Source organism: Vidua macroura, chromosome 5, assembly GCF_024509145.1.
Source record: "Vidua macroura isolate BioBank_ID:100142 chromosome 5, ASM2450914v1, whole genome shotgun sequence".
Taxonomy (NCBI): Eukaryota; Metazoa; Chordata; class Aves; order Passeriformes; family Viduidae; genus Vidua; species Vidua macroura.
Genome location: NC_071575.1, coordinates 3,165,747 through 3,190,454, shown reverse-complemented (window position 1 = coordinate 3,190,454; position 24,708 = coordinate 3,165,747). Strand labels below are relative to the sequence as shown.

The following is a 24,708-nucleotide window of genomic DNA, read 5'->3' as shown; positions in this document are numbered from 1 at the left end:
TGCTTTTATTAGTGGTGCAAGTGATCTGAAATAACTCTGTTTCGGGGTTTTAAATTGACTCAAGTTATTTCCTGGTTTGCAAGTGTTTCTTATTCTAGCCAGGTTTTGTAGAAAGAAGCATTTGGAAAATGCTCTGGGGCACGTGATGGGATTCTTGGAGCTGCCCTGTGCAGGTCCAGAAGTTGGACTTCAGTGATCCTTGTGGGGCCCTTCCAACTCAGGATAGCCCATGATTCTGTGATTTCTACTGCATGGCTTGACAGTCATCTCAACATAATTATTATTTTCCTGAGCAATCACACCAGAAATACGTGCCCTCCAGTTTGTTAAAGGAACTAGGAAATACCTGCCTGAACATGTGGTAGAATGCTTTTGAAGGAGAGTTCAGATTCCTTAAGGTTGAAAACTCTGATACAAGTCCGGAAGTCTCTGTGACTTTTTTTTTTTTTTTTTTTTTAAGCAACAAAAATGTATTCACCCTCTTCTTCAAAATTTTGTTTTTGGCCTCAGTGTTGGAAAACTCTTTTGTGCCATGCTGCCTTATGTGGTCACTAGATGAATCTGTGTTTGTGCACAGCTGCTTGAGCTGTACATTGAGGTCAGGCTGTTTTTGTGACTGAGAATCTGTGTGAAGCTGTGTCTGCGTGCAGATTTGGAAAACATTCTGCTATCTTTTCCCCAGCTGCTTTTCCTGTCTGTGCTCTGCTGTTTCCAAAGCAATGTTTAGTTCACCAATTCTCTCCTCCCTTCAAACTTTCCCAAAACAAGAAGGGGAGAGAAAAAAAAAAAAAAAAAGGAGAAAAAGCCAGGCTGGAAATTAATAGTGCCTTAAGGAGGAGATTTGCCTGTTATAGAATCAAGCAGCACTTCCTAGAGGCAGCCTGTCACCTCCAAAGGTGTGGAGGAAAGCATTTGAAGTTCAGGTTCTGCTGTGCTGTGCTGTGCAGCCAGAGGGGAAACCCTCCTGGTGGGAGAAATCCTTCTGGAAAAGCTCTTGGGAAGTCCTGCAGCACAGCCCCGAGTTAGGGTGGTCTGTGGGCTTATCTTTGCTGAGGATTCTGGGGTGCAGAAGGATGATGATGAAATTAGGGATGTGCCAGAAGATGACAGGAGGGCCCCTGTGCTTAGGTCAGCATCCCATAAGGGACAGGAAAGTCCAGTAAAATATTGTGTCTGCTGGATTGAGGCCTGAACTCATGCATACCCTTCTGGGGACACAGTGATGTCTTTTTTTGTTCTGGAAAAAGCCCTTGCTTAGCTGTCTTCCAGAGTACAGCTGCCTTTCAGACATGGAGGCTGCTCCAGCTCAAGGTGATCCACGGGATCAGCTGTGCAAGGAGAGGGTTAGGTTGGATATTAGGGAAAGGTTTTTCACCCAGAGGGTGGCTGGGCACTGAACAGGCTCCCCAGGGACGTGGTGACAGCCCCAAGGCTGCCAGAGCTCAAGGAGCACTTGGACAGTGCTTTCAAGCCCAGGGTGGGATTCTTGTTCTCTGCACAGCCAGGACTTTGGTGATTCTCGTGGGACCCTGCCAGCTCAGGATGTTCTGTGATTCTTTGATGCTTGGGGTGTAGTTGATAGAAATCATCCTGCAGAGCCATTCATTCATCTCCAGTGCTTATTGTTTAATGTGAAAAATAGGGGAAAACTTGGGGTTTAAATGAGTTCTGTTCACAGCTGTGAGTGGTGAATCACAGAAGTTATATTTGTTAAGATGTGGAATGAAGGGGAATAATACTAGGGTGAATAAGAGACTTATTCTGCAGCCATTCAACTCCAGATAACATTTTTTAATCAGTTCTGTGCCATGTTAGGCTCACTCAGGGTGTTTGTGTTTACAGAACTGGCACTGAAATGCTCAAAAACCACGTGTGGATTGTGCCATTTAGGGACTTGCTGGATTAAGAGTTGATGATTTTAGTCCTTTCCAACCTGAATGTTTCTAATATCACTGTGGTCATCCTGAAATCAGAAGCAGTACTTGGAGTCAGTGAGGTGATCTTTCCTCTGAAGTTCTTCTTGACCATCCCCTGCTATCTCAGGCTGTTTCAGATTTGTATTTTCCCTGAGACAAAGAATATTCTGTCCCACAGTCTTGGTTTTTCCCCTCTCCTTCCTGTACCATAGCAAGCAGACAATTTAGAAATTAAAAAAAAAAAAATAGCTGCCAGTTGCTTATTGATCATGGACAAAGTATTATGTATTTTGCAACCTTAACATTATTTATCCCCTCCTCCTTTTATATAACCCCTTTCTTTCTTCCTTCTGTAAAACAAACAAATAGAGAAATTACAAAAAAATCCTTTTCTCTGTTGTATGGTTTGACGTGCAGCACAGAATGGTATTTAAAATGAGTGATGTGTAAAAATGCCCCATATTCTGAGAGCTCAGCTTCCTCAGTGCTGGACTGACAATCAATCACAGGCTGCTGAAATTTTAACACAATTCCTCCAGTGGAAGCAGGTCCCACTTTGACTCCTTCCAAAGGGACTGCTTAATGAATAAGGGCTGATTCTGTTTGAAAAAAAAAAAAACAAACTGATCTGCCTCTGTTGAGAGTGTAAATAATAATAAGCACGTTCTGGGTTTAATGCTATTTTAATCCTGTTGAGGAGCACTTCATTTAAAATCGATTCTAACTATTTAAATTCACTTGTGTAATGATTTATTTATTGCAACTCCAATTATTTCGATGCACCCCAGTATATTAATCCCTTTTGAAAAGAAAAATAATAAATGTCACTAGCTGTTCTGCAGCAGAGCACAGGTTACCTGTGCTATGATTATTTACATTAAGGATATTGTAAAAGAGCCTATAAGAAACAGTTTCACTGTCTCTAATGCAGGATCAAAAAGAGCCTTTTAAGGTGGAGAGGAAAAAAGTTATTATAGTAGGGGCAGATCTAAGATTCTTAATTTGAGTAATTAAACCTATTTTGTATTTTTAAGAGCATTTCTAGGAAATTATGACTTTATGGCATGATTGTTACTCAAGTCAGCCCTATTGTTAGGCTTAAAATGCATTTGAATTTATTCTTTTTATTCAGAGGTTTTAGCATTCAAGGAGACATTTTTTTTGCACAATGAACACCAATTTTAACTATTGTTTTATCATCACTGTCTTGTTCTTTAGTGAGCTTTTGATGACTTGACTTTTAGCATTCATGATTCCTCCTTTGAGACTTTTTTTGTTATCATTTTGATTTTAAGGTAGGTTTTAGTTAGAGAAAGTATTCTTAACTGAATCTAATAAAGGATAAATAGTTTTCATAGCAATTGTAGCTGGAAACCAATTTTTCTAATTTCAGGGAAACTAGAGAATCCAGATTTGTGTTCCTAAACTGAAGCTTAATTTAAATGGTGGATTTCACATCTGAGCTTGAGTCTGGTTCTGGAGCCTTACACAGCTCCACAAAAATACTTTGTTTTTCAGCGTGGGATTTTTTATGAGTGTGGGAAAACAGAGATAACAAAAAAAGCAGAGTAGGATGATTTGGACAGAAGTTGTCACATCCCCTAGGAGGATTCAGTTTCGTGTGACTTCAGCCATTATTCTGTGCAGAGCAGGGAGATGTGTCACTCCCAAGCACAGCTTTTTTGCTGATTGCACTGCAGAAGGAATGCAGAGCTGTCCCTTTTCTGTGTAAGAACAACAAAATTGCCCAGCCCTGTCACTGGGAACACCACGCCTGTTGAACTGTGTTTGTAAATGAGCTCCTTGGCTCAAAGCCTGCATAAATCTAGAAATTGAAGATATTCAGTAGTGCATTACAGGAAAAGGATTTTATTCAGGGTATCAATATATTGCCTTTCAAATAGTGAAAGCCATTCAGTAAAATCCAGACTTTCTAATACCTAATCCCATTAAATTAAAGCTTCCTAATAAATGGAAGCTTTGTCAGCCTAGTGTTTAAAACTCTCATCAAGAGACTTATTTATTTGAAAAATAGCTAATTTCTTTAATAGCAATTGAAATTATTAATTCCAAATTTGCTGTTTGGGAAAATACATTTTATGTTTCATGAATATTGTGTGCTTTCTTAGTTTTAGCCCAAGCTTTTACAAGTGAAATCAATTTCTTTCCTCAACTCTATTCATCATGAGAAAATATAAATCCTGTCTTTTATGAAGCTGTCATAGTTCCTAAGAAATATTAGACCCTAGGGCCCACTACTCCATTTAAAACATTCTTCATGTTCCTACAATCTTTTTTTTTTTTTTTAACAATCCTTTTGCTTGTTTGATGACTTTTACTCTTCCCCTTCTCATTTAGTGAAATTCAATATTATTCTGGTTTTTTTTAAACACAACTTCATAGAACATACTAAAAGGCAGGGGTTTAGTATTTTTTAAAAGGGAATATAGCCACATTTATCACATTGTCTGCATTCTTAATTTTCCTTTCTTGTATTTTTTTGTTTGCTTGCACGTTCTCTGAAAGATGTAGGGAGTTCAGATGAATTGAAAAAGAGCCCAAGCTATGTAAGGCTGGATTCTCAGGTAATATTTACATCCCTGAAGAAGTTGAGAAATACATCCTGGGATTTAAAAAAATGCACAGAGGCACTTATTTTTTTCTTAAATATTCTGAAAATTCTGGTTATGCTGTTCGCAGAGCTGATGAAGCAATGCTTACTATTAATTAATTATTAATTTTTTTTTTTTCTCCTTTTCAATCCTTTCTTTCCCTGGCTCATTTGCTCAGGATTGTGCTTGTATCCAGGCTTACTATGGCTAGATCCTTCTTTTCTGAGAGGCCCAAGTGCAGCAACAGCAGGAGGAAGGGGAGCAGAGCTGTGTTCCCAAGGGAATTTGGGGGAGGGAAAACAAGTCTCACTGAAGGAAGTTTCTCGAGATGCTCCAGCTGATGAATTAACTAAGGTAGCTCAGAGTAAAAGGTGATTTGGAGTCTGAGGTGTTGGTGGTGTGGGTTTTTTTTTTTTTTTTTTTTTACCAAATTTTTTCTCTTTGATTTTAGTTTGAGCAGTTGATACCAAATGCAGATGAGATCCCTGTCACCTAACTCTAGTTATCTGAAAGTTAAGTGCTCGTTTTCAGCTAATTGTCTAGACACTCTGTATCATCAATGAAGCAATAGAGGCACTTCAGCAGTGATTAATCCCATCCTAAAATAGATGTCTAAGCTGGGATGAATTGGAAGAAGCTGTCTTCCTCCACCAAACAGCAGGAGAGCACTGACAGCTGGGTAGACACAGAGGAGCTGAAGACAGGTGAGATGGTCCCCCTCTTCTCTCTCTCTGTGCTTTCACTGAATTTAGGATAGGAGTTCCATCCTTCAGTGTTTGTGGAATAGTTTGACCACGTGAAACAGATGCTGGTATCAAATCCACCCGATTCAGGAGTGCAGAAGGCAGAAATGAATGTTCCCAGTTGCACTGGTTCTGTGCACGGGCAGCCTGTGCTTTGCTGGGGTTTGCCAAAAGGCAGCTGAAAACACAAAAGCTGGTGCATAAAGCCTTGCTCATATTCCAGCCTGGGATCAGCCAGGGATCAGCATCCACCCACAGGGAAGGCTCCACTTGGTTGCTCCTCTGTACAAACGGTGTCACAGTGACAATTCACAGCTCTCCTCTCACTTTATTTGTTTTCTGAAACATAAATATTCTAACTGAAACACAAATTAAGCACACAGTGTGTGTGCAACATAACTCAAAAGTAACTGGGATGGAAAGCATTTCAAGCTGGCAGAAATACTGGACTAATTTAATACCCTATAAATGGTTTTCTCAATAAAATTCAGAATGGATATCATTAATTAGAACATTAATGAAGGTTGAAACTTTCCTCAATAGAGTAATTAGTAACACTTTTACAGTAAGACTCCTGAGCAGTAATTTTTATTCCCATGTGGTTTTTTTTGTGAAATGAAGTGAATATGCCATTTAACATTAAATTTAGCAAAAATGTTTCTATTTGGAGGTATATTTTATAACAGAAACAAACCAACTGAAGGCAGTTATTAAACTTTCATTTGCCTCTCCAGAACCAAGGTTATGCTGAATGTTTTTCCTAATTGGATAATAATGTTTTTCAGATGGCAGTGAACCCTTCACTGAGGAAGTGTGGGCAAACCCACACTTTATCCCACACTACATCATTTCTGTGATATAGGATGTCACCTTTAGGAAAATTTGCTTAACAATTTAAAGGATTTTAAAGATTTTTAAGCCTGCACTGATCCTGGGCTGAGGTAGGAGAAAATAACAATGTCATATTCTCATTAAGGTCTGCCCATCTGTGAAATATTTTCTCTGGATTTTGGTAGCAATGTAAGTAAGCCAGTGAAAAAAAATACTGAGTTTCTATGAAGCATTTTGCTTCTTGAACTACTCATTGTTTTTTTTTCTCTTCCCTTTGTTACTTTAGTTCAAGGAAAGGAATATCCAAGGATGGGAGTTCCTGCTAGATTGTTATCAGACCTTTGTCTTATTCATATTTAAAAGCACTTATTATGCTTACATTTTTCTGATGCCATCTTTACATACGAAGTGCAAATTCTTAAAGTAGGCACAGAAGTGCTGCAAGTCCACGTTTCTTTGCTTGTTGTATGTTATAGTGGAAGCAGGCCAGCCAGTAAACTGCATAATTCTATGATCATGGTGCATGATGCAGCATCTTTTCTCATCTAGCTGTTCCTGCAGCTGTACAAAACAAGATGCTGGAGATGTTTCAAAACCAGAAGATTCTTATTTTACTTCCATTAGAGCATAACTTCTGCTAGCATTCTGATACTTGTTTTTTATTTAAGGTGATTTCTTTCTCTTACCGAGCTGTGATTATAAAGACATACACATCATGGGTTATTTTTTTCATCCTTTTAATAATAATAATAACGATGATTTAAAAAAAACCCTTGTTGCAATTACTCTTCCATTTATTTTCATGGTGGATTTTTACAAAGGAATTTACCAAGCAGATTTCTGGAGCTCTTAGTGGAGTGTTGGAAGGGTAGCCTGTGCATGTCCTTGTACATGCACAGCGGGATGGTGAACATAAATCACACACACACACACACAGAGAACAAGGCACTGCTAAGACTGTACAGGTAATAAACGACCAAGAGGTTGCTGATACATTAAAAACTGAGCTTCTCAAGAGCTGCCTCACGGCCCTAGAGCCGTGCATGGTTTTGGGGCTGCGTGCTTGGCAGCCCTGCCGTGTCCCTCTTGCCGTAGGTGTTGGAGCCCACGTTGGTGGGTGGGTAAAGGGCCCCCAGGCTGCTGCTGGAGCGCACCAGGAAGGCGGCCAGGCGCTGTGTCACACACGTGGCCGTGTTGCATTTCCTCTTCTCCAGCTGGTGGCTGCCGAGGTGGAGCAGAGAGAGCCAAGGTTAAGCCAAGCGATGAGCAATCGAGCGTGCCGCTCCTCACAGTCATTTGAGCTCTGCTAACGTGGGAGTTCTTTTAACGTGTGCGCAAATACGGGAACGTTAGAATCTTCCCACCACCTACTTTGTGCCTGAAAAAAATTCCTTGTGCTGGGTGCTATTATCAGTTTTAATGATGGGGGTTATTCAAATGCAGAGACCTGTCGTTTTTATTGATATCCTGCACAGCAGTTTATGACACCCAGAAAACCTGTAATGATAGTATAGGTAAGACACTAAGTGAAAGCAATGACTAAATGTTTAACTTTCAGCTGAACTTCTAAACTCTATTTAGAGCTCTTGCTGATATCATGAGGATTACTAACATAGTGATGATCACTAACATTGATTTAGTTCTCGTGTTTCCACAGAATCTCTATCCTGCTCTCACTGAAGGGACTGGTGATATTCCAGTCCACACCAAGTGGGCTAAACCCAAAGCTTTTCTCCCATCTGCACCACATCTCATGAGAGGCAGCAGGCATTGCCAGCTTCTGCCAGCCTCAGTACCACTTAGGATGGTCTTTTGCTCTGTCTCTCCACCACTTCGCTCTGGCTAAACTGCCACATCTTTTTTTGGAACACCAGCAGCTTGGAAGTTCTGTTGTGGTGAGAGAGAATCCTCTGCTGACTGATACTTTAAAAAGAGTGTCCAAGGAGGAATCCTATCTAAAAGTAACATTTTGTGATCTGAACCAACAGACCATTTGCAGAACTCCATGTAAAATTTATGTAACGTGAGGGTTTTTTTTAAATAGTAATAAAATTGCTAGCTTGAGAGAACTTGAGTTTCCACATTTGTTCCTTAGACTGCTGTGTTGTTCCTTCAGACAGAAATGCTTGCTGAGATTCCTACTGAGTTATTGCTTATTTTCTTGGACTTCTTCATGCTGATATGGCATGAGTTAGACACCAGTTTGTGGCTAAAATTTACTGTGAAAAGCAACAATATCCTAGTTTCAAACTCTGAGCAGTTACCAATATGTTCCTTTGCTTACTGATTATTAAATCTATCATCTAAAATGTCCTATAACCTTTTGCAGTTATTTGTGTTGATCTGAGAATCCAAGTGGAATAGCAGCTGTGAAAGGAGTGTCTGTATTATACTGGCTCTCCATTAGTAGACATGCAGCAATTTTTAAGCAATTAATATTTTAAATGTGTAATTGCATTAAAAGAAAATTGTTGGACATGGCTTTATATAACCTCTCATTGACTTTCGTGGGTATTTCTATTGGGTTTAATCAAGCCTTTAACATACAAGGTTCAAAGAGCAGGTGGTTCTCACAGAGATCCTGCTTTATTCGTGGAGGCAGAATTCTCTTTTCCATTAAAGCTACAAAATCAAGTTGAAAACTCCAGCCCTTACAGGAAGCTGCTGGGTTTCTACCTCATGTCCAGCCTGGCTGAACCCACCACCCCTTTTAGCTTTAAATGAATATTTGCAGCCAGGAGACAACTCACCCAGTGAGACATGGTTCTAAGGCCCCAGAAAAGCAGATAAGGCACACCACACCCATCAAGGTGATGCCTTGTGTTTGAATATTGCAGTTATTTTGGGGGGGGTTTGTATTTTTTTTTTAAAGTGATAGCTGTAAAGAATGTTAGAACTTCGTCTCTGTTATAAAAATACTTTGGAAGGTACAAAAATTGTCATGTAATAGTATTTTTTAAATATATATTCAAAGAGAGAGTAACAGGCAACTATATATACATATGTATTTACTGAATTCATCTATAACAGAATTGCCATTGAAAGAAATTCACTCAAAAGCCTGACAAAACTAGATGAACTTGAAGGTCTCTTCCAACCTTGATGACTGTGAAAATCATCAAGTAGAATAGTGAAAAGTAGAATAGTTCAGTGCTGCTTATTTTTTAGTAGAAATTGCAAATAAATCTTGAAATGTTTTTTTTATTCATTAAAAAGTTGCCTGAAATTGAATTTATAAATTTATAAGTAAGAATGTGTTTCAGACAAGTGAAACTCTATCAGAACCAATTTCTTCTTTTCCTTCTTCCCGTGATTAAATTAATATTTAATTCTGTGATTTAAAAAATTGCTTAATTACTGACTGAAAGCATTTATACTATAAAATAATTCCATTCTAGCAGAGAATGCTAGTATTATTAAGAAGGGTATGCTTTTGGTTTTTTTTTCCTCTTCAGGCTTGGAAATCTGACAATTTTTTTAAAAAGGAAGGCACTTGCAATATACACCTTTCTTCTCAAGGTAATGTACTATTTACAGCCTCTTTAATTTATGAAAGTGTTATAATTGTGTTTGCAGCTTTGTCCCTGGATTTCACTTTCTACCCTGAACACTTTGATCTTTATGTTACAGAAAAGCTGATCTTTATGCTTACTCTATTTAGTAGAAGGATATTTTAATCTCTTTTTTTGAGAGAAACAGCTGAAGTCTCTCAAGTAGCAGGATATCACTGGAACAAAGTTTGCTTCATGGCTCAATCTGATATGGCTGGAAGAAAAAAGGGAAAATCAATACCTTTTTGCCTTTGCTGCTGGTTGTTCTGGCATTTCCTCACTAAGTGCTGAGAGTGTATTATGTGACATTACAGGCAACATCCATCCTTGTCTCTTGGAAGTACCATCAGATAGATCATCAGCCACAGACAGTAATCTTTGAGCAACAATAAAAGAGTGAGCTTTAATAACTCTAATTTTATAATATTTGAGACGTGAAAAGCAAAAGCAACTCATGCACTAATCTGAACACCTTTTTCCCTAAAGAGAAATAAACATGATTATTTGTTACTCACCTCTCAATAGGTGTAGCTTCCAAACAGCTCAGAGTGACAGAAAGTGCAATGAAGAAAACTGACAGCTTTAGGTTGCACATCTTTCCTTCCAAACTTTCTGAAAAGAACAATGATTCAAAACTGAAAGCTAACCCAAATACTCTTCAGCATATCCTCTTATTGATGCCATAAATCAAGAGCAGCTAGGCTTTTTCACAGGCTGGAGTGAGAAAAATGATCCCCTCAAGTTTAGTGACAAAACTGAGTTTCAGAAATATAGCTCTCAGGAATAAATGCTCATTTTCCATCCAGTAGTTTCAATCCTATCCCTTACCTCTGGTTTGCATTCCCTGACACATCCCAGTCTCAAATTCTGGTCCCCAGTGCAGTTTACTTTAAAGTTGTCTATGTTTTTCCTGAAAAATGCTCGTGATTAATAATACTGTGCTTTTTAAAGCACATCTGTTGCACTGCAGGTAAGGTAAGAAAAAAGGGAAATTATTTACCTTGTTGTGGCCACGGATCTAACTGGAGAAGCCAGCAAGCCCTCTTGGTTAGCAAGAAGTGTGCATGCAACAATTCCACGCTTGCATCTAGCTCTGGAGTATCCTTTTCCCTCTTCCTTTCTGGCTCTTATATATCCTTGACACCTTTCTCAGCTCTGACATCAGGCAGCACAGAGAGACTGTCGTTAGTTCCAGTCCCTATAGACAGAAAGTGCCCCAGAGAGGAGCAGAGGCAGGTGGGTCATTATTGCACTAGAGCATCAGGAAATATTCACCTGGTGTGTGCAGAATGCCCTGCTGAAGGTGCTGCAGTAGCATCCTGCACATCAGAAACGTAGCCTCAATTTTGCAGCTCTGATGAGCTGCTGAGGTAATATTCCCTGTGGGTGTTTTCGAGGGCTAAATAAGGTAACAAAAGTTACAGAGCAAATGAAACACCAGGCCACTGGTAATTGAAATGCAGGAAAACGTATCTCAGGAAAGATGGAAGGGTTAAAATTGTGGAGTTTTGCTGCAGAGTATAGATCAGAAAGAAAAGGTGTCTGAAGGGAGAAAAGCTGTATGACGAATAAGAAAAGAGTGAAAGTTGTTCAAATTGACAGCTGGAGTTCTCATTCAGGGTAACATGGTAGAAATCATGTACATTTTTCAGTCAAGTCTAAATGTGAATGAAAATTCTGTCACTATGAATGTAAAGTCTCATGTTTTACTAACACAGGTTCTTTGTCGTGCGTGAAAATTGAGTCAATTAATACTTTTCAGAAGGCAAAGACTAGGATTAAAAAGCCAGGAAATGTCAGAATAAAACTACCTGTGCAAATTTATTTGTCTAGTATGCCTTGAGTATGGCTCAGGGGAAAAATGTACAGCTTTTAATAGACTAAATCCAGTGTTAATGGATTACCTAATTGCAGATTTCCAAGGATACAGATTAGAGCCATTTACCTCTGATTTCAGTGGAAATTAGGCAAATCAGGTTTTTTCCCCCCTCTGTCTCCTTAATTTCTGCTAGGAACCCCAGTGCCTTTGGAAAACAGGTCTTTTAATTCTTTATAAAGGTCAAGGCTCTGTCACAAAAGCTGAGCAAAAGTTCTCTGTGATAAGATGTTACCATGTGCATCTTTTCTACCCCCAGGAACACGAATTCGTTCAGAGCTGCTTCAGTGCCAAGTGCATTGCCTGAACTGGAAACCCCCTTCTTTGTTGGTTTAGTCTGTAGTAGCAGGTTTTCCTTGCAATGGCTCAAGTTCCAGAGCTGGCTCACTTCAGGCTACTCGAGGTGAATACAGAAGGAATATTTAGCTGGGATAGTAGCTTCTTAATTTGATTACAGCAGTCTGCAAATGAGGCTCTAGAAAGTGACAAAATGTTTTGTTAATTGTTGTAGGTGTTGCCTTGGTGTTGTTTTTGTTTTTTTTTTTTTTTTTTTTTTGTGTGTGTGTTGTGGTTTTTTTTTTTTTTTTTTTGTTTGTTTGTTTGTTTAGAGGCAGCTACTGCTGGATATTTTTCTCTCTGTTTTTATATGATCATACACTTCTTTTCACCAGGTTCCTGTTATTCCCTCTCTGGATGGACAGTCCCAGTGTAAGAGAAGTAAGTGCAGTGTTTTATCTTCGCCGTGACAGTAAGTTCTGTGCAACATCTGAAACAAGTTTATCTCTCCAAAGACTCACTGTAGAATTTGACTATGATGAAATAACATTCTGGTGTTAATTTCACAGTGGCAATTTCGCTCCTCTGACGTGAAGGCATGATTAAACCCATTTTACAGAGATTGTATTGTGCTGAAAAATAATTACACAGATACTCTGCCTGGGGATTGACATCAGCCAATCTTCACTGCTTGGATATTGAACTTGAAAATGCCTTATTGTGCTTTTTCCTGGGTGGAAAGAGATCTGTGTGCCACTGACACTCAGCAGTGGTCTTTATGCTTAGCCTGTGTGAGAGGTGTTGTTTCAAATCCTGGAAAGCAATGGATAGATCAGTTTGTGTTTAAGACTTTAAAAGACTTCACTCACTACTCAATCTCTTCTGTTTTAAGGCAACTGAGTGGTTTCTGTATCAAACTTGAATTAAACTATGGCTTGAGAGAAATAAAATGAAATACCAATTTTCAAATAAGTATTGATCCCAAATTCCTAATTGCAGCTGTCCTGCAAAGTAGATTGGGGCGGGGGGGGAGCCCCTAATGCTTTGAGAGAAGAAGAGAAAGGCTCCTTCTTGAGTGCATTGTGGAAATGAAAGTAGGCTCATGATGTCCCAGGAGCATTGCCAGCCTCCTGGGCTGCACAGCATCTTGGCAGGGTCAGCAAGAAGTCTATCCAGCCATTAGTCACATGTAAAGTTAACAAAAGTAAGGTTTTGCAGCTCCTGCTGCAAGTTCTCTTAAGCAGGAGCAGTGTTTTCCTACACAAACAGGAATGGAATATTAAATTGTGGAATCTCTTTGACAGCAGAACAGTTCATAACTCGAATTTCAAGATGGTGGCACTAAATACTTTACAGTCAGTGCCATTCAGTGAGTGGTTGGAAAGCTGTTTTTACCACTGACAAAGTTCCTCAACCTTGATCTTAGAAAAAACCCTTTATTCCTGTGCATGACAACATATAGTTGTTGACAACACAGAGTTCTCTAACACGTGTTGTGTCAGCCTAAGGAAAAAGAAAATCAAGTGTTCTCATTAAAGAAATCTGTGATCACTTCTATTCTGAGTAGTAAAGGTAATTTTAGATATTTATACTGGTGTTTAAGTCTTTATGCAAAGATTTGTCTAAAGAAATGTGCCTGTTAGCTGACACCAGAGCTGAGGTTCAAAAACAATCCAGATGTGTTTTGCCAGTTCCCTGATTCCTTCTGGAAGCTGCCTAGAAGTCTGGAACTGCAGAATGCTGCCCTTGCTCTGCACGGGGGTGCCCTGGCAGCAGAGGAACAGGGGAAGCAGCCTTGGCTCAAGTGTCTGCTGCTTTCATGTCCTGGGGAGTGGGATTTGTGTCACTAAATGTCTGGGGAATAGGGACACCATCCTAGTGCCTGTTTCTAATGCAGGAGTCTAAGCCAGCTGAGATGGGCTGTGCCTGTTTCTCTTTTCTTGCCTACAAAAGTAGCCTTGGGTGACTCGCTCAGGTGCAGGTGTTTACAAAATGCAAATAAAATGAATTCCACCGGGCTGCTTCAACTCTCTTCTGTGCTCAGTGCCTGAGATTAAAGGTTGTCTCCCTCTTTCTCACATTTTCCTTTGCCTTAGGCTGTTCTTGGCACCTGCTGGGCAGCTGGTTCCCACTTTTAATGGCTGCTTTTCAATGTCTGAGTTCTACCTTTGCTTAAGAACGTTAATGAGACGCGTTAAGACTCTTGCTCTCCCCCATTCAGGAGTGTCAGGGCCGCCTTACCTGGTGCAGGTGTTTCCCCAGCTGCTGTGCAGCTGTGTGAGGCAGATGTCTCCAGTAAATTACCCTGTTGCTCAGTTACCAGGAGCTGGAAGTGTGTGAATAACTTGTGGATTACTTGGCCTGTTGTATCAAAATGGAAAAAAGGACAGGTTTAGTCATTAACTTGCAATTTCAGTTTCAACTATTTCAGTACTTATTTCAATTTTTTGAATAAACCAGCAATCAGAACAGCAGCAGCATTGCCATCCATCAGTGTAAACATTGCCAGCAATGACACAGAGTGGTGTGTGTGTCACAGCTTGTAGCTGTTACGTGAGCTGAGCACAATGTTTAATGCAATTGTTTATACCAATTTTAGTAGCCTTTCATTCTTTTTTAATTAAGATGCAAACCAAAAATAAAGCATTAAAAAAAAGAGGTTTCATTGACAGTGTTAGCACCTCTGAAAAAGTCAGAGTACCCCATATGGCCAAATCTGAAATTAGAAGAGTAAATCAGGTTTTCTGCTGTCATTTTTTATGTCCTAAAATATCCAGGATTGTCCTGGCTATCAGGGCACTATTGTAACTCGTGGGTCTCTTTCAACCTAGTCATTCTGTGAGCCAAAAACTGTGTGGAACATCAGAGGGAGTGTAAAATCACTCTAGAGAATTATGATTAGGAACCTTGATTGTTCCCTAAATTTTTACTTTTGGATGGCAAAGTCCATAAATTTTAGCTATAATGCTCTCTTCCCAGTATTTCTTGCTTGGTGCTGTGTTGTTGAATACTACAGTGTTTGCACTTTCTGGTGTGTGTGGAGTTGTAATTTTCTACTGTTAGCACTTAAGCTGTGTGTAACTGCTTTGTTCAAATAGTGTTTCATTAAATATGCTTTTGCTAGCACAACTTTCTTTGTTACCCCTGTTGCATGTGGGCCATTTCAGTGCTGATAAAAACACAAAGAGCTGTTCCTGTTGATCCCAAAACTGATGTTAAACCTGAGGGAGAAATATGTAAGAAGCAGCTGAGAGGTAAGAGGTGGAAAGTTACTCATTTCTCCCCCAGTGGAAAAAAAAGATGATTCAGAAATAAACAGTGTCCATCCCTGGAATTGATGAGCAAATGAAAAGGAGTAATTTGGGTAGTCAAGAGTGTTTCAAACCAACTTTTATGATGTATTTTGTTACTCAGCTCACGCCATTGACAGAACAATGACGTAGCCTGACAGGACTATTGCTAAGGATTGCTCTGAGAATGAGCTCAGCAGCTTGTGCTGAATCAGTGCCTGTAGCTGGGAATCCCTCAAGCAGGGGGAATAAACTCCATGTTTAGATCAGAAAAGGCAGAACTGACAGCCCACTGGTTGGTGAATTGTAGTTCCTAGTGCCATTCTTACTTACACTTTATAGAGTTTTAATTGCATCCAACAATTTACCTTTGAATACAACAGAAGGTTTAACTTTTTGATTTTTTTCCCCCCTGTCTCTCCTGCAACCTGTTTCCAGAAGTTAAAAGCAAAAGCAGGACTCCCTTTTGGTTACCAATGTCACTCTCAAGGGCTCTAAACAGTGCTGATGGTAAATAGGACTATGGAATAGAAAAACTGTTCTTCCTTTCTGGTAGTCATCCATTGCTTCCTGCTATGCTAATTAATTCTCCTTGGTCACTTTCTGTAGCAATTAATGTAGAAAAAGGTGTTCAGGTTCCGAAGATATTGTTGGAATGTATACCTGCCACTTCTGTAATAGCATAGGGAGTTCTCTAACGTGTTGTATTCATGTGTACTTCAAAGCAGAACAAAAAGCCTTGCTGAAAGGAAGGGCAGGGTGAATATATTGAATTACAGAATCATAGAATGGCCTGGCTTGGAAGAGACATTAAAAATCATCCAATTCCAACCCCCAGCTTCCACTATCCCAGGGTGCTCAGAGCCCCATCCAAGCTGGCCTTGGACACTTCCAGGGATGGATGGAACATCCACAGCTGCTCTGGGCAAGCTGTGCCAGGGCATCACCACCCTCACAGGGAAGAATTTCTTCCTAATATCCCAACTAAACCTACTCTCTGCCAGTGTGAAGCCATTCCCCCATGTCCTGTCATTCCATACTTTTGTAAACAGTCCATCTCCATCTTTCTTGTGGGTTCCCTTCAGGTCCTGGGAGGCCTCAATTTGGGCAGCCCATAGCTACTGAATGACAGAATGAAGTCTCCCTAAATGCTCCTGTTAGGGGAACAAAGAGAGGAATTAGGCATGTGTGGAAGTGCTGTTTCTGATTTAGTAACTGTGAGAACTCTCCACCCCTTCTTCCCCACCCCAGCATCTTTGATAAAGAGCACAGACATCTGCAGAAGGTGCAGGGAGACCAGGAACCAGCCTCCGTGCTCCCCAGCCTCATTCCACTGCAGCTGAATCACTGGGAAATGCAAAGCTAATGAAATCAGTCACCTCTCAGAGAAACTGCTGGTTTCCAAAAGAATTCCACACAGATTCATGTCAGCCCTCCACACCTGATGCAGTGCAAAAGTTTTAATGAAGTTTTCTTTTAAGCTATCCCACTTTTAAAAAAATCAGATTTTTTTTTTCTTCTCTGCAAACTGCTGCAAGAGAATGACAATCTGGCTTTGTCTTGAAACACTCTGAGTCTTTTAGATGATGCTGTCTTGACAGCTCTGCTATTAATAGTGGCATTTTCCCTGCTGTTTAAAAAGGAGACTTGTGCTGAACTGAGCATCAGTCATGTTCGTAATAATTTTTCACTAAGGGTAGATGCAGTCTATGAGCTTACGTAGGAGAATTTACATTGACAATATCATGAAACATTAATTAACTTATTTATGGCATGTCATCACACGTAGCTGCAAAATAAGATAGCCCTTCTTCAAGAAGAAGTGCAGTAGGGCTGAATTTACAGCGTGCCTGAATCACTGTGTGTGTGAGTGCAAGACCTGACCTTTTCATTCTACTTGGAGATGAGAAAAGACTTTGATAAGCACAAGGAACTTGAATAGGTACATGAAACTGTCTTTCTACTGTAAGAAGTCATTAAAAATTCATTAGAAGTTCAGCATAGGCATCTGAAAACCTTTAGTGTGTTTTTGGTCTGTTTTGGGAGTGTCTTTTACACCAAATATTGCTGTTTCCTTCCATTTAGCAGCAAATCCACTTTTGGTTGAGAGCATCCTTAATAAGAATTCAGGAATGGTGTGAAGAAGTCAGTACTTAAATGTGAGCTCTCACAAATAATTTAGGAGCTACAAGTGACATGGTTAGTCCAAACAGGGGTGTTTTTTTGTGATAAATTGTTTTTGAGCCAAACACTCAGTGGAAAATTGAAAGCATGGCATTATTGTGAGGGGTGGGGGGAAATGAGGCTCTGGAACATTTCACTCATTAACATATTGAAATAATTTCATATTAAGTCATTGTGCTAATGAATGATAACATTTCAATGGGAAAAAGTTGAAAAGTCACCTTATGAAAGCATTTGATTGAGAAAAGAGCCTTGTGCACAGACTTCAGGAGAAGTGTCCTTAAAATCCATAGGTGTTGGATGCCTACTGTACATTTGGAGTGGGTATCTTGAATTCTGCTTTTGATTTCAGAGTATTTTCTGTTACATAAATTACTGTCTGCATAAGTAGTTTTTATTATTTTTCTTGATTTGCAGGACTCCTACACATTTCCACTCTGGCTAGTGACCACGATTCTAGTGACTGTAGGCTTGATTTTCTTTGTTTTCACAGAGCTCCCATGGGCTGCAAATGGCTCTTTTGATTTTAGAGAGTTTTCACACTCCCATATTGGAATTGTGTTCATGCTTAGTGTAAAAATGAGCAATGTTGACAATGTCATACATAATTTCACGCCAGCAGCACATTTCATACTTCACGTAAACGACGGGTTAGCACATTCTTCAATTATTTTTTAGGATGTTGTCATTAGCAGGCATAATCTTCATGGTGTTGTGGATCACTACAGCCCACTGCCTTAAGTCATATATCACCCTGCTGCCTTTTATAATACCCATAACAATTTGCAGAAGTGAAAAAAGCCACTCTTGAAAGAACTGTAGAAATTGCCACCGTAGAGGCGACGCGTTTTTTATCAGAAACTCTTAAAGCTACACTGTTATTTGAAGCCAGCACTTTAATTTTCGCTGCCAAAAGAGGATGTATATTTCATGCAACTTTCTGAGTAAGAGTATATTATTTCTTTCTGAGTAAGAGTATCTATTTCAGGGGATCCTGTGAAAATTTCCCATGTTTGAAAAACAGGATGTCTATAGAAAAGCTGTGCTCACAGGTGCATGCCTAGCTATGTCCCTGATTCCCAAAAGATCCTGGACCTTCCCCTCAGATGTTTCACACCTTTTAGGAGTGAGCTGAGTACAGTGTGCCTGGAAAGGCCAGGAATATCACCTTTAACCATCTAGCCTGATGGTGTCTCTGCACACAAAACACATTATCACACCCCGAAATCCTCGTGGATTGATGGATAGTGAAAGTGAGATGCTATCAGGTTACATAAAGCACTGATCGATGAATCATAGGTAATGTCATTTTTTCAGAGGAAAAGGCTCCAGAGAGACTTTGAAGCTTGGAGCTGCCAGTCAGCCTTGCAGTTTGTTCCTTTAGCTTTTCTCAGAGTATGTTCCTGAGACAATTTGCCTCGTTGGTGGAAAGCTGACGACCTGATCACACAACAAATCCCTGGAAGTACTGCCCGAAAGTATATAATTATACTGAAAAGCTGTTTTGACAATTGAAACATTTGTTTCCTAACATTTAAAACCAGAGGTTTGTACAACAGAATATCTTCCAGACTTGCAGCGAATTTTATGAAGAATAAAGAAATTTATGTCCTCATAAATTTTGCTGCAAGGCTAGAAGGCATCAACATGGTTTGGCAAAACAAAAGCAAAGCCCCCAAATCCATACAAGTGCAAATCAATGTGCTAAACTGCTTTCTTAAGGGAGAAACTGTTATGTCAGTATCACTGGATTAAATAAATAACTAGCTGTGAAACCAGACAGGAATAATGTTTTGAACCTATGCAGTATTATCTCCAAGGAATGGGTCTGAATGTTTTTTAGAAAAGTATGTTGATTGTTTTTGTTTTATTTTTATTGTTTTTAATTTTTTTATTGTGTTACATGGGAAAAAATTGAGTCAGTCATGAGTTGAAAGGGATGAGTAGAGTCGATGGCAGAGTTGAGGACAGATCTGAATTTTTATTTAGCCTGCAGCTGACATGAGTTCCATTGAGGTGAAAGGGAAGGAAACCTTACTGGATGGTCAAAGTAAATCTGAATTCAGGCTCAAACTGGACAGAAAGTTTTTTATCCAGACCAATCTAAGCTCCTGGGACTTCCAAATCAAAGGGAAGAAAGAAGCACCTCCAGAGACCTTCTTCCTCCCACTTATTTTCTGTAGCTGTCTTAAAGTGGGATAAATTACTCTCTGGAAATATCTGACTCTAGTGCCTGTTGTGAGACTCTGGATGAGGCTCTTCAACACAACTCCTTGCTAAGAAAAGGTTATTCCTGATTCTGGACAAACACTTGATGTTCTCGAGATACATTCCTTGCAATGAAGCATCGGAATGATTAGAGCAACCCCTCAAACAAAATCTCTCCAGACAGGATAAAATACTTGTGGTCTCTCAGTTTCTCCAACAGAAGGTTGATAATGCAGGAGGTAGTGAACTTAGTGAGAACATTGCCTTTAGCAGAAACCCCGTGGAGAAGAAGGGAATTCTGTATGCTAAGACATCACAGACTCTCTGTAATGCTCTATAACCCATGAATTACTCACAATCAAGAACAATGCTGAATTCACTGTGTCTTGAATTTTACATAAATTGCCTGAATATTAAACTGTGCATTTATGAGCATATGATAACTTCACATATCTACTCCTCTCTTCTTGGAGAGGTATTTAATACGTACCTGTTGCCAATTATAAATCACTTAAACTGCCCCTTAAAAAAAAAACTGGGTTAATTTTTCTGCCACGGACATAAGTATTTGAAGGAAATTTTTAAGTGCCTACTACAAGGTAGTGTTTATTTGACTGGAAACTTTGATTTTCATTTTTTTGTAATTCCTTTGTTGGGTCTGAATCTTCAACCTTACTTGCCCTGAGCTGAAATTATTGTTGAACAAAATAATATTACAGAGACTGTAGAATTACACAGGCTTGGATGTGATGTTATTATGATTTTTTTTAATGTCAGTAAAGTTTGTTTAATGGTTATTTATGTAATAATTTATTAAACTCCAGGACAATGGCTTTTGTTTCCCCATTTTGCTTATTTCAGTGGGCAGTATCCTCACAGCTCGGACCGCGGGTTTTTGTCTTATTATCTTGTCAGAGGATGTTGTAATTTCCTAAAAGTGGCAGTGGGTAAGTAAAGAAAATATAAAATGCAAGAAAATGCAAGAAAACTGTTGAAATAAAAAATTTACCTCAGGTTTTTGTTAGAGGGCCATAGGGGGAAACATACTTTCTATTTCTTGTTAAGATGTATAAGCCAAATCCCAGTACAGGCAGACATCAGGGGTGATTTGGAGACCATTAGGAAGCGAAAACAGAAAGCAGTGCTCTAGCTCTAACCAAATGTGTCTTTTCTGAGGAAGTATGAGGCTTTTCACGTATCAGAAGCAAGTAAAGAGCTTTTTGCTTGAGAGTTTTTCCCATGTGTGAGGACTGAGAAGATACTGTATCAGAAATTGAGGCTTTCGTGAATCCCAGTCCCACCCTGGGACATGGCATTTAGGATTTTGGCGTGCATTAGTAGTTCTTTCTGGGAAGGGGACAAACACAAGTTTCAACAAGAGGTTTGAGGTCACAAATGAAACCTGTCTCAGCACCAGGACTTGAAGGTGTATCTACTGGTTCTTAGATGAGATGCCTAATGGACTTAATTGAAGTCAAATGGTCTCTTCCTGTCGTGTTAACCAGAAATATTTGCTCTTGGACAAATTACTCCCTGATTTTGCAACGTCCAGTAATCAATAACCTAATCTCATTCCCCTCTTCCCTTCTGACCCTGTGTCACCCTTTCCTAAAGTCCACCCAGCCTGTAAATTTACACACTTAGGTGCACTCCTAAAGTTCTTTTCTTGCTTGTGGGTGCTCTCTGGATGTCTTCAGTGGACAGGAGTGTCAGCATCTCACACTCAGAGATCTGACACAGATGTAGCCCTTAGCCTTTTTTTTTTTTTTTTTCAGGGAAGAAAAAAAGAGATGGGCTTAATTTTTCTTTTGAGAACTCAGTCCATATCTGTCACATCTGAGCACTCTAAAATGCACAGCTGAAACAATTTGGCAAAAACACAAGTTGCCCCACACTTGGTTAATTTTCAACAATGTAGATTTAAAGTCAAAGTTCAAGTGTCCCGTATCAGTGATTTCTAGCAGAAACCTTTTCAAAACTGTAAGTACCTAATTGTTTTGCCATGAGAATATTTTCCCTTGTCTCAGTCTAACATTAATGTAATTGCATTTGAGTAATAGTTTGAGCTCTACCTAGTAAAACAAGATTTCAAAAAGCTTTTTGCAACCAGAAAAATAGTTAAAAATTCTGCCACCATAATTGCTTTCTGAATCGTTATGTTTTGTGATTTTTAACCCTGTAAACAAAATAAAGATGTGGCAGTTTAATCTGTATGACTAAGCTGAGCTAAATGGAAGATGAGTTGTACTTTGAAAGTAGCATGTCCTCTTGGGAGTTAGGCAAGGCAACTTGCAAAACATTGCATCGTCAACTTTAAATGCAGGTATTTGGGTGCTTTTTTCCTTTTTATTAGTTAGCTAGAGTGATGATGCCTTGTGAAGGCTGCCCTAGAGCAGAGGCTGGGCAGAGCTAAAGAATAAAGCAGGGATTTATTCAAAGGATCTCCTCCATGGACCCACCTTGGGCAGCACCAGAGCCCAGCCAGGGCTGCACCCAAGAGGAACCAAAATGGTCCCAAAATGCACGAGCGCTCCCGGGGGCTCTCACTGGGATCAGCTCTGCTCCATTTGCACCTTGCAGTTCATTGTCCCATTCCAGCTTTAGCCCAGGCACTCCCATCCTGCTTGTTTTTCTCTCTCCAGCCCACGTTGTTTGTGCTCCTGGGCCTGAGCTTTGGATCATTTGTCCTTGGTGCCCAGCTGGAGAAGGAATTGTTTTGTCTCCCTGCTCTGTGCAGAGAGCTCACCATCCCCTCATATGAAGCTCAGAAGTGCACACTAAAGCAGCACAGAATGTGAAAAATATAAAAGCTAAACCTGAGGCATCAGTGAAATGTGATTTAATGTGATGGGTTTGTGTGGGACACGTGGGTCCAAAGTGATGTCTCAGTGCTTGCCTGCCTGCTGTTGGCAGCTGCACCAAACAAGCCTGTTTTGGTCCAGGCAGGAAGGATGAGCTCTGGTTTTAAGCCAGCCTTGTTCAGCCCAGGTTACCCTGGGTGCTGTGTGTCCTCCAGCTGCTTTGAGCTGCCCCCACTGTGAGAAATGTCTGTGCATGGGCAGAGTGGGTTCTTCTGATCTCTGGTCTGTCCTTCTGGCTGCCCCTGGAGATTTACTCAGACACTGCAGATGACTGGAAGGGGCAGTTGTGGTGCCATTGCCAACTTCCCAGCCTGCCATAAATATGTCACCAGCTCAATGCAGAAGTGGAGGGAGGAGTTTTACTGCCCTTTTCCCTGAAATTTCAGTGAACATTGCAGGCTTATGAGTGGGATTGTGGTGCAGGTGTTCACATGACAGCTGGTAGGTCAGAAAGAACCCAAGGGCAAACGTTTGCATGCCCATTTTAATATAATTGTATCTTAATAGAGCTATATATTGGACTGTTAATGGAGCTAAAGAGGTTTGCAGATGAGTCTGAAGAGCCCAAGAGTGTAGACAAGGTACACAAGAGGAATGTACAATGGAGAGCAGGTAGATGGAAGTAGGGAGCATGAGCACACTTGGTTCATCTTGAGGCACAGAAATGGTAATTTAAATTCTAACCTGGACTTAAAGAGTGGTGTGAATGCACCTGAGCTGAGTGAGTTATGCACCTGTGTCTTTCTGATAATTTAGGCTGTTAGTCTGTCTTGGCGTCAGTAACATTTGATAAAGTGTGACCACAAAATATTATAAAACTAGGGAAAGCAATTTCAGAAAAAGAGCTGGAAATAATGATCCTGTCTATTTTGTTATTCAATTAATAATCTTAATAATCTTCCCAGTAACAAATTGATTGAAATGCTTTTTTTATTTTCCTGGATCATAATTTGTGCTCTGAGGGAAGGTGTGAATAATTAAAGGCAAACAATGCTCTTTTGACTGCTGTAATTGCATGAGGAGCAGTGTGACGTGTCTGATTCCCCAAACCAAATGGTAACAGGTTGCTGTCTGGTATCTTGTAGCACCAGGAGAAAAAACCTACAATTAGCCAGATGATGTTCCCTGTGTGTGACAGTGAAATGCAGGGACTGGTACAGAAAGGGAAAGAATCCCTTTGCCAGCTCCTAGAAGAGGACAAATATAGGGCACTGCTGTTAAGTTTTGGTATTGCTGGTGGGCTTCAGACAAAAGCAGTATTTAGATAAGGCATAAATGATTCCCTGGGATATAAATTTTATTTCAAATTAAAAAAAAAAAGACTGTACTAGCACAGTTCAGTCCTGTGACTGAACACAGTTTGTAGAAGTATCTGTGAGCAAAGCAGAAATACAATCTCTGTATCTATTATAGCTAATTGTCTAAGTGCTGACCACCTACAGTTAATTGTAAAGTATTTCCAGCAACGCTGGAACAATGCATTGTGCTTTTACAAACTGCAGGTGAGAAGGTAGCCACAGAAGGAGTTAATGCCTGTGGATTTGCTAGGAATCAAGCTAGTTAGGAAACGCACTTGAGAGGATTAACATTGTTGTAGAAATTAATGTTTGGAGAGATTGGCCAGGAGGGTGCTGAGGTGAAGAATTTGAAGCGCAGCTGAGTCCTGTTGGTGGGCTGGTCAAGCTGGACCCATGAAGTGGCAAGCACAGAGCAGAGCAGGTGCTGCAGGACCACTTGGAAAGTGTACCCCAGACAAAAAAAGAGGAAATTAACCTGTATCCATCCTGCCTCTCAGGTAGGGCTCTGGCTTGCCCTGGTTTTCTTCAGCTTACTCCACCGGATCTCAGGGAACTGTATTGCAGAACTTTATTTAATGGAGTCTCTGTAGGAGCCCTTAGAATGAATAGAATAAAAAGCTGTTGGATTCCTTGTGCAAACCCTCAGATGTGTCAGGGCTTTTACAGGTCAGTATATCCAAGTCCCTGGAATACACTGCTCCCTCTTTGAACGCTTTTTTGGAATACATGTAAAATGTTAAGAAAGCAGGCAGCTTAGCACTGTGAGACACTCTAATCATCAAGTTGAGATGGAGATAAGCAAAAGTAGGCGGACGAATAAAGAGGAATATTTTTGAAAATCTTGGGAGGGGAAGGAGAATGGAGTCTGTTTTGTGTCCATTTAGAGCTTGAGCTGGTCTGGTGGTTTTGGTTTTATTTTGTTTTCGTCTAATTTTGATGCCAAGAGATTAATGTCTCTACTCTAACCAAGTTACTTCATTTAGAATAAAATCCATCAACTTGTAGGATTTGTTGCAATCCGGTTTGCAAATATTTAAGGAAAATGCTAAAATATTAAATATC

At 39.9% G+C, this 24,708-nt stretch overlaps 2 protein-coding genes across 4 annotated transcripts in view; one reads left to right on the top strand and one right to left on the bottom strand.

The window, feature by feature from the left end:
- Positions 1-6,913: 6,913 nt before the first annotated feature.
- On the bottom strand, positions 6,914-10,257 carry IAPP (islet amyloid polypeptide). Its single transcript, XM_053977339.1, has 3 exons — positions 10,169-10,257; positions 9,895-10,029; positions 6,914-7,323 (listed from the first exon to the last, which is right to left on the bottom strand). The coding sequence occupies exons 1-3, from the start codon at positions 10,246-10,248 to the stop codon at positions 7,134-7,136; spliced, it is 405 nt and encodes a 134-aa protein (XP_053833314.1). The 5' UTR covers positions 10,249-10,257; the 3' UTR covers positions 6,914-7,133.
- The window catches only part of LOC128807173 (solute carrier organic anion transporter family member 1A2-like), a 30,485-nt gene continuing 15,352 nt past the window's right edge, over positions 9,576-24,708 (top strand). The window contains exons 1-2 of one of the 3 annotated variants that reach the window (XM_053977333.1): positions 9,576-9,621; positions 12,201-12,246. In XM_053977333.1, the coding sequence (XP_053833308.1) occupies positions 12,223-12,246 (24 nt within the window). In that variant the 5' untranslated portion in view covers positions 9,576-9,621; positions 12,201-12,222. Of the gene's footprint in view, positions 9,622-11,903; positions 11,933-12,200; positions 12,247-21,414; positions 21,468-24,708 lie in introns of those variants that run through there. The other 2 variants (XM_053977332.1, XM_053977334.1) reach the window with 2 other exon arrangements.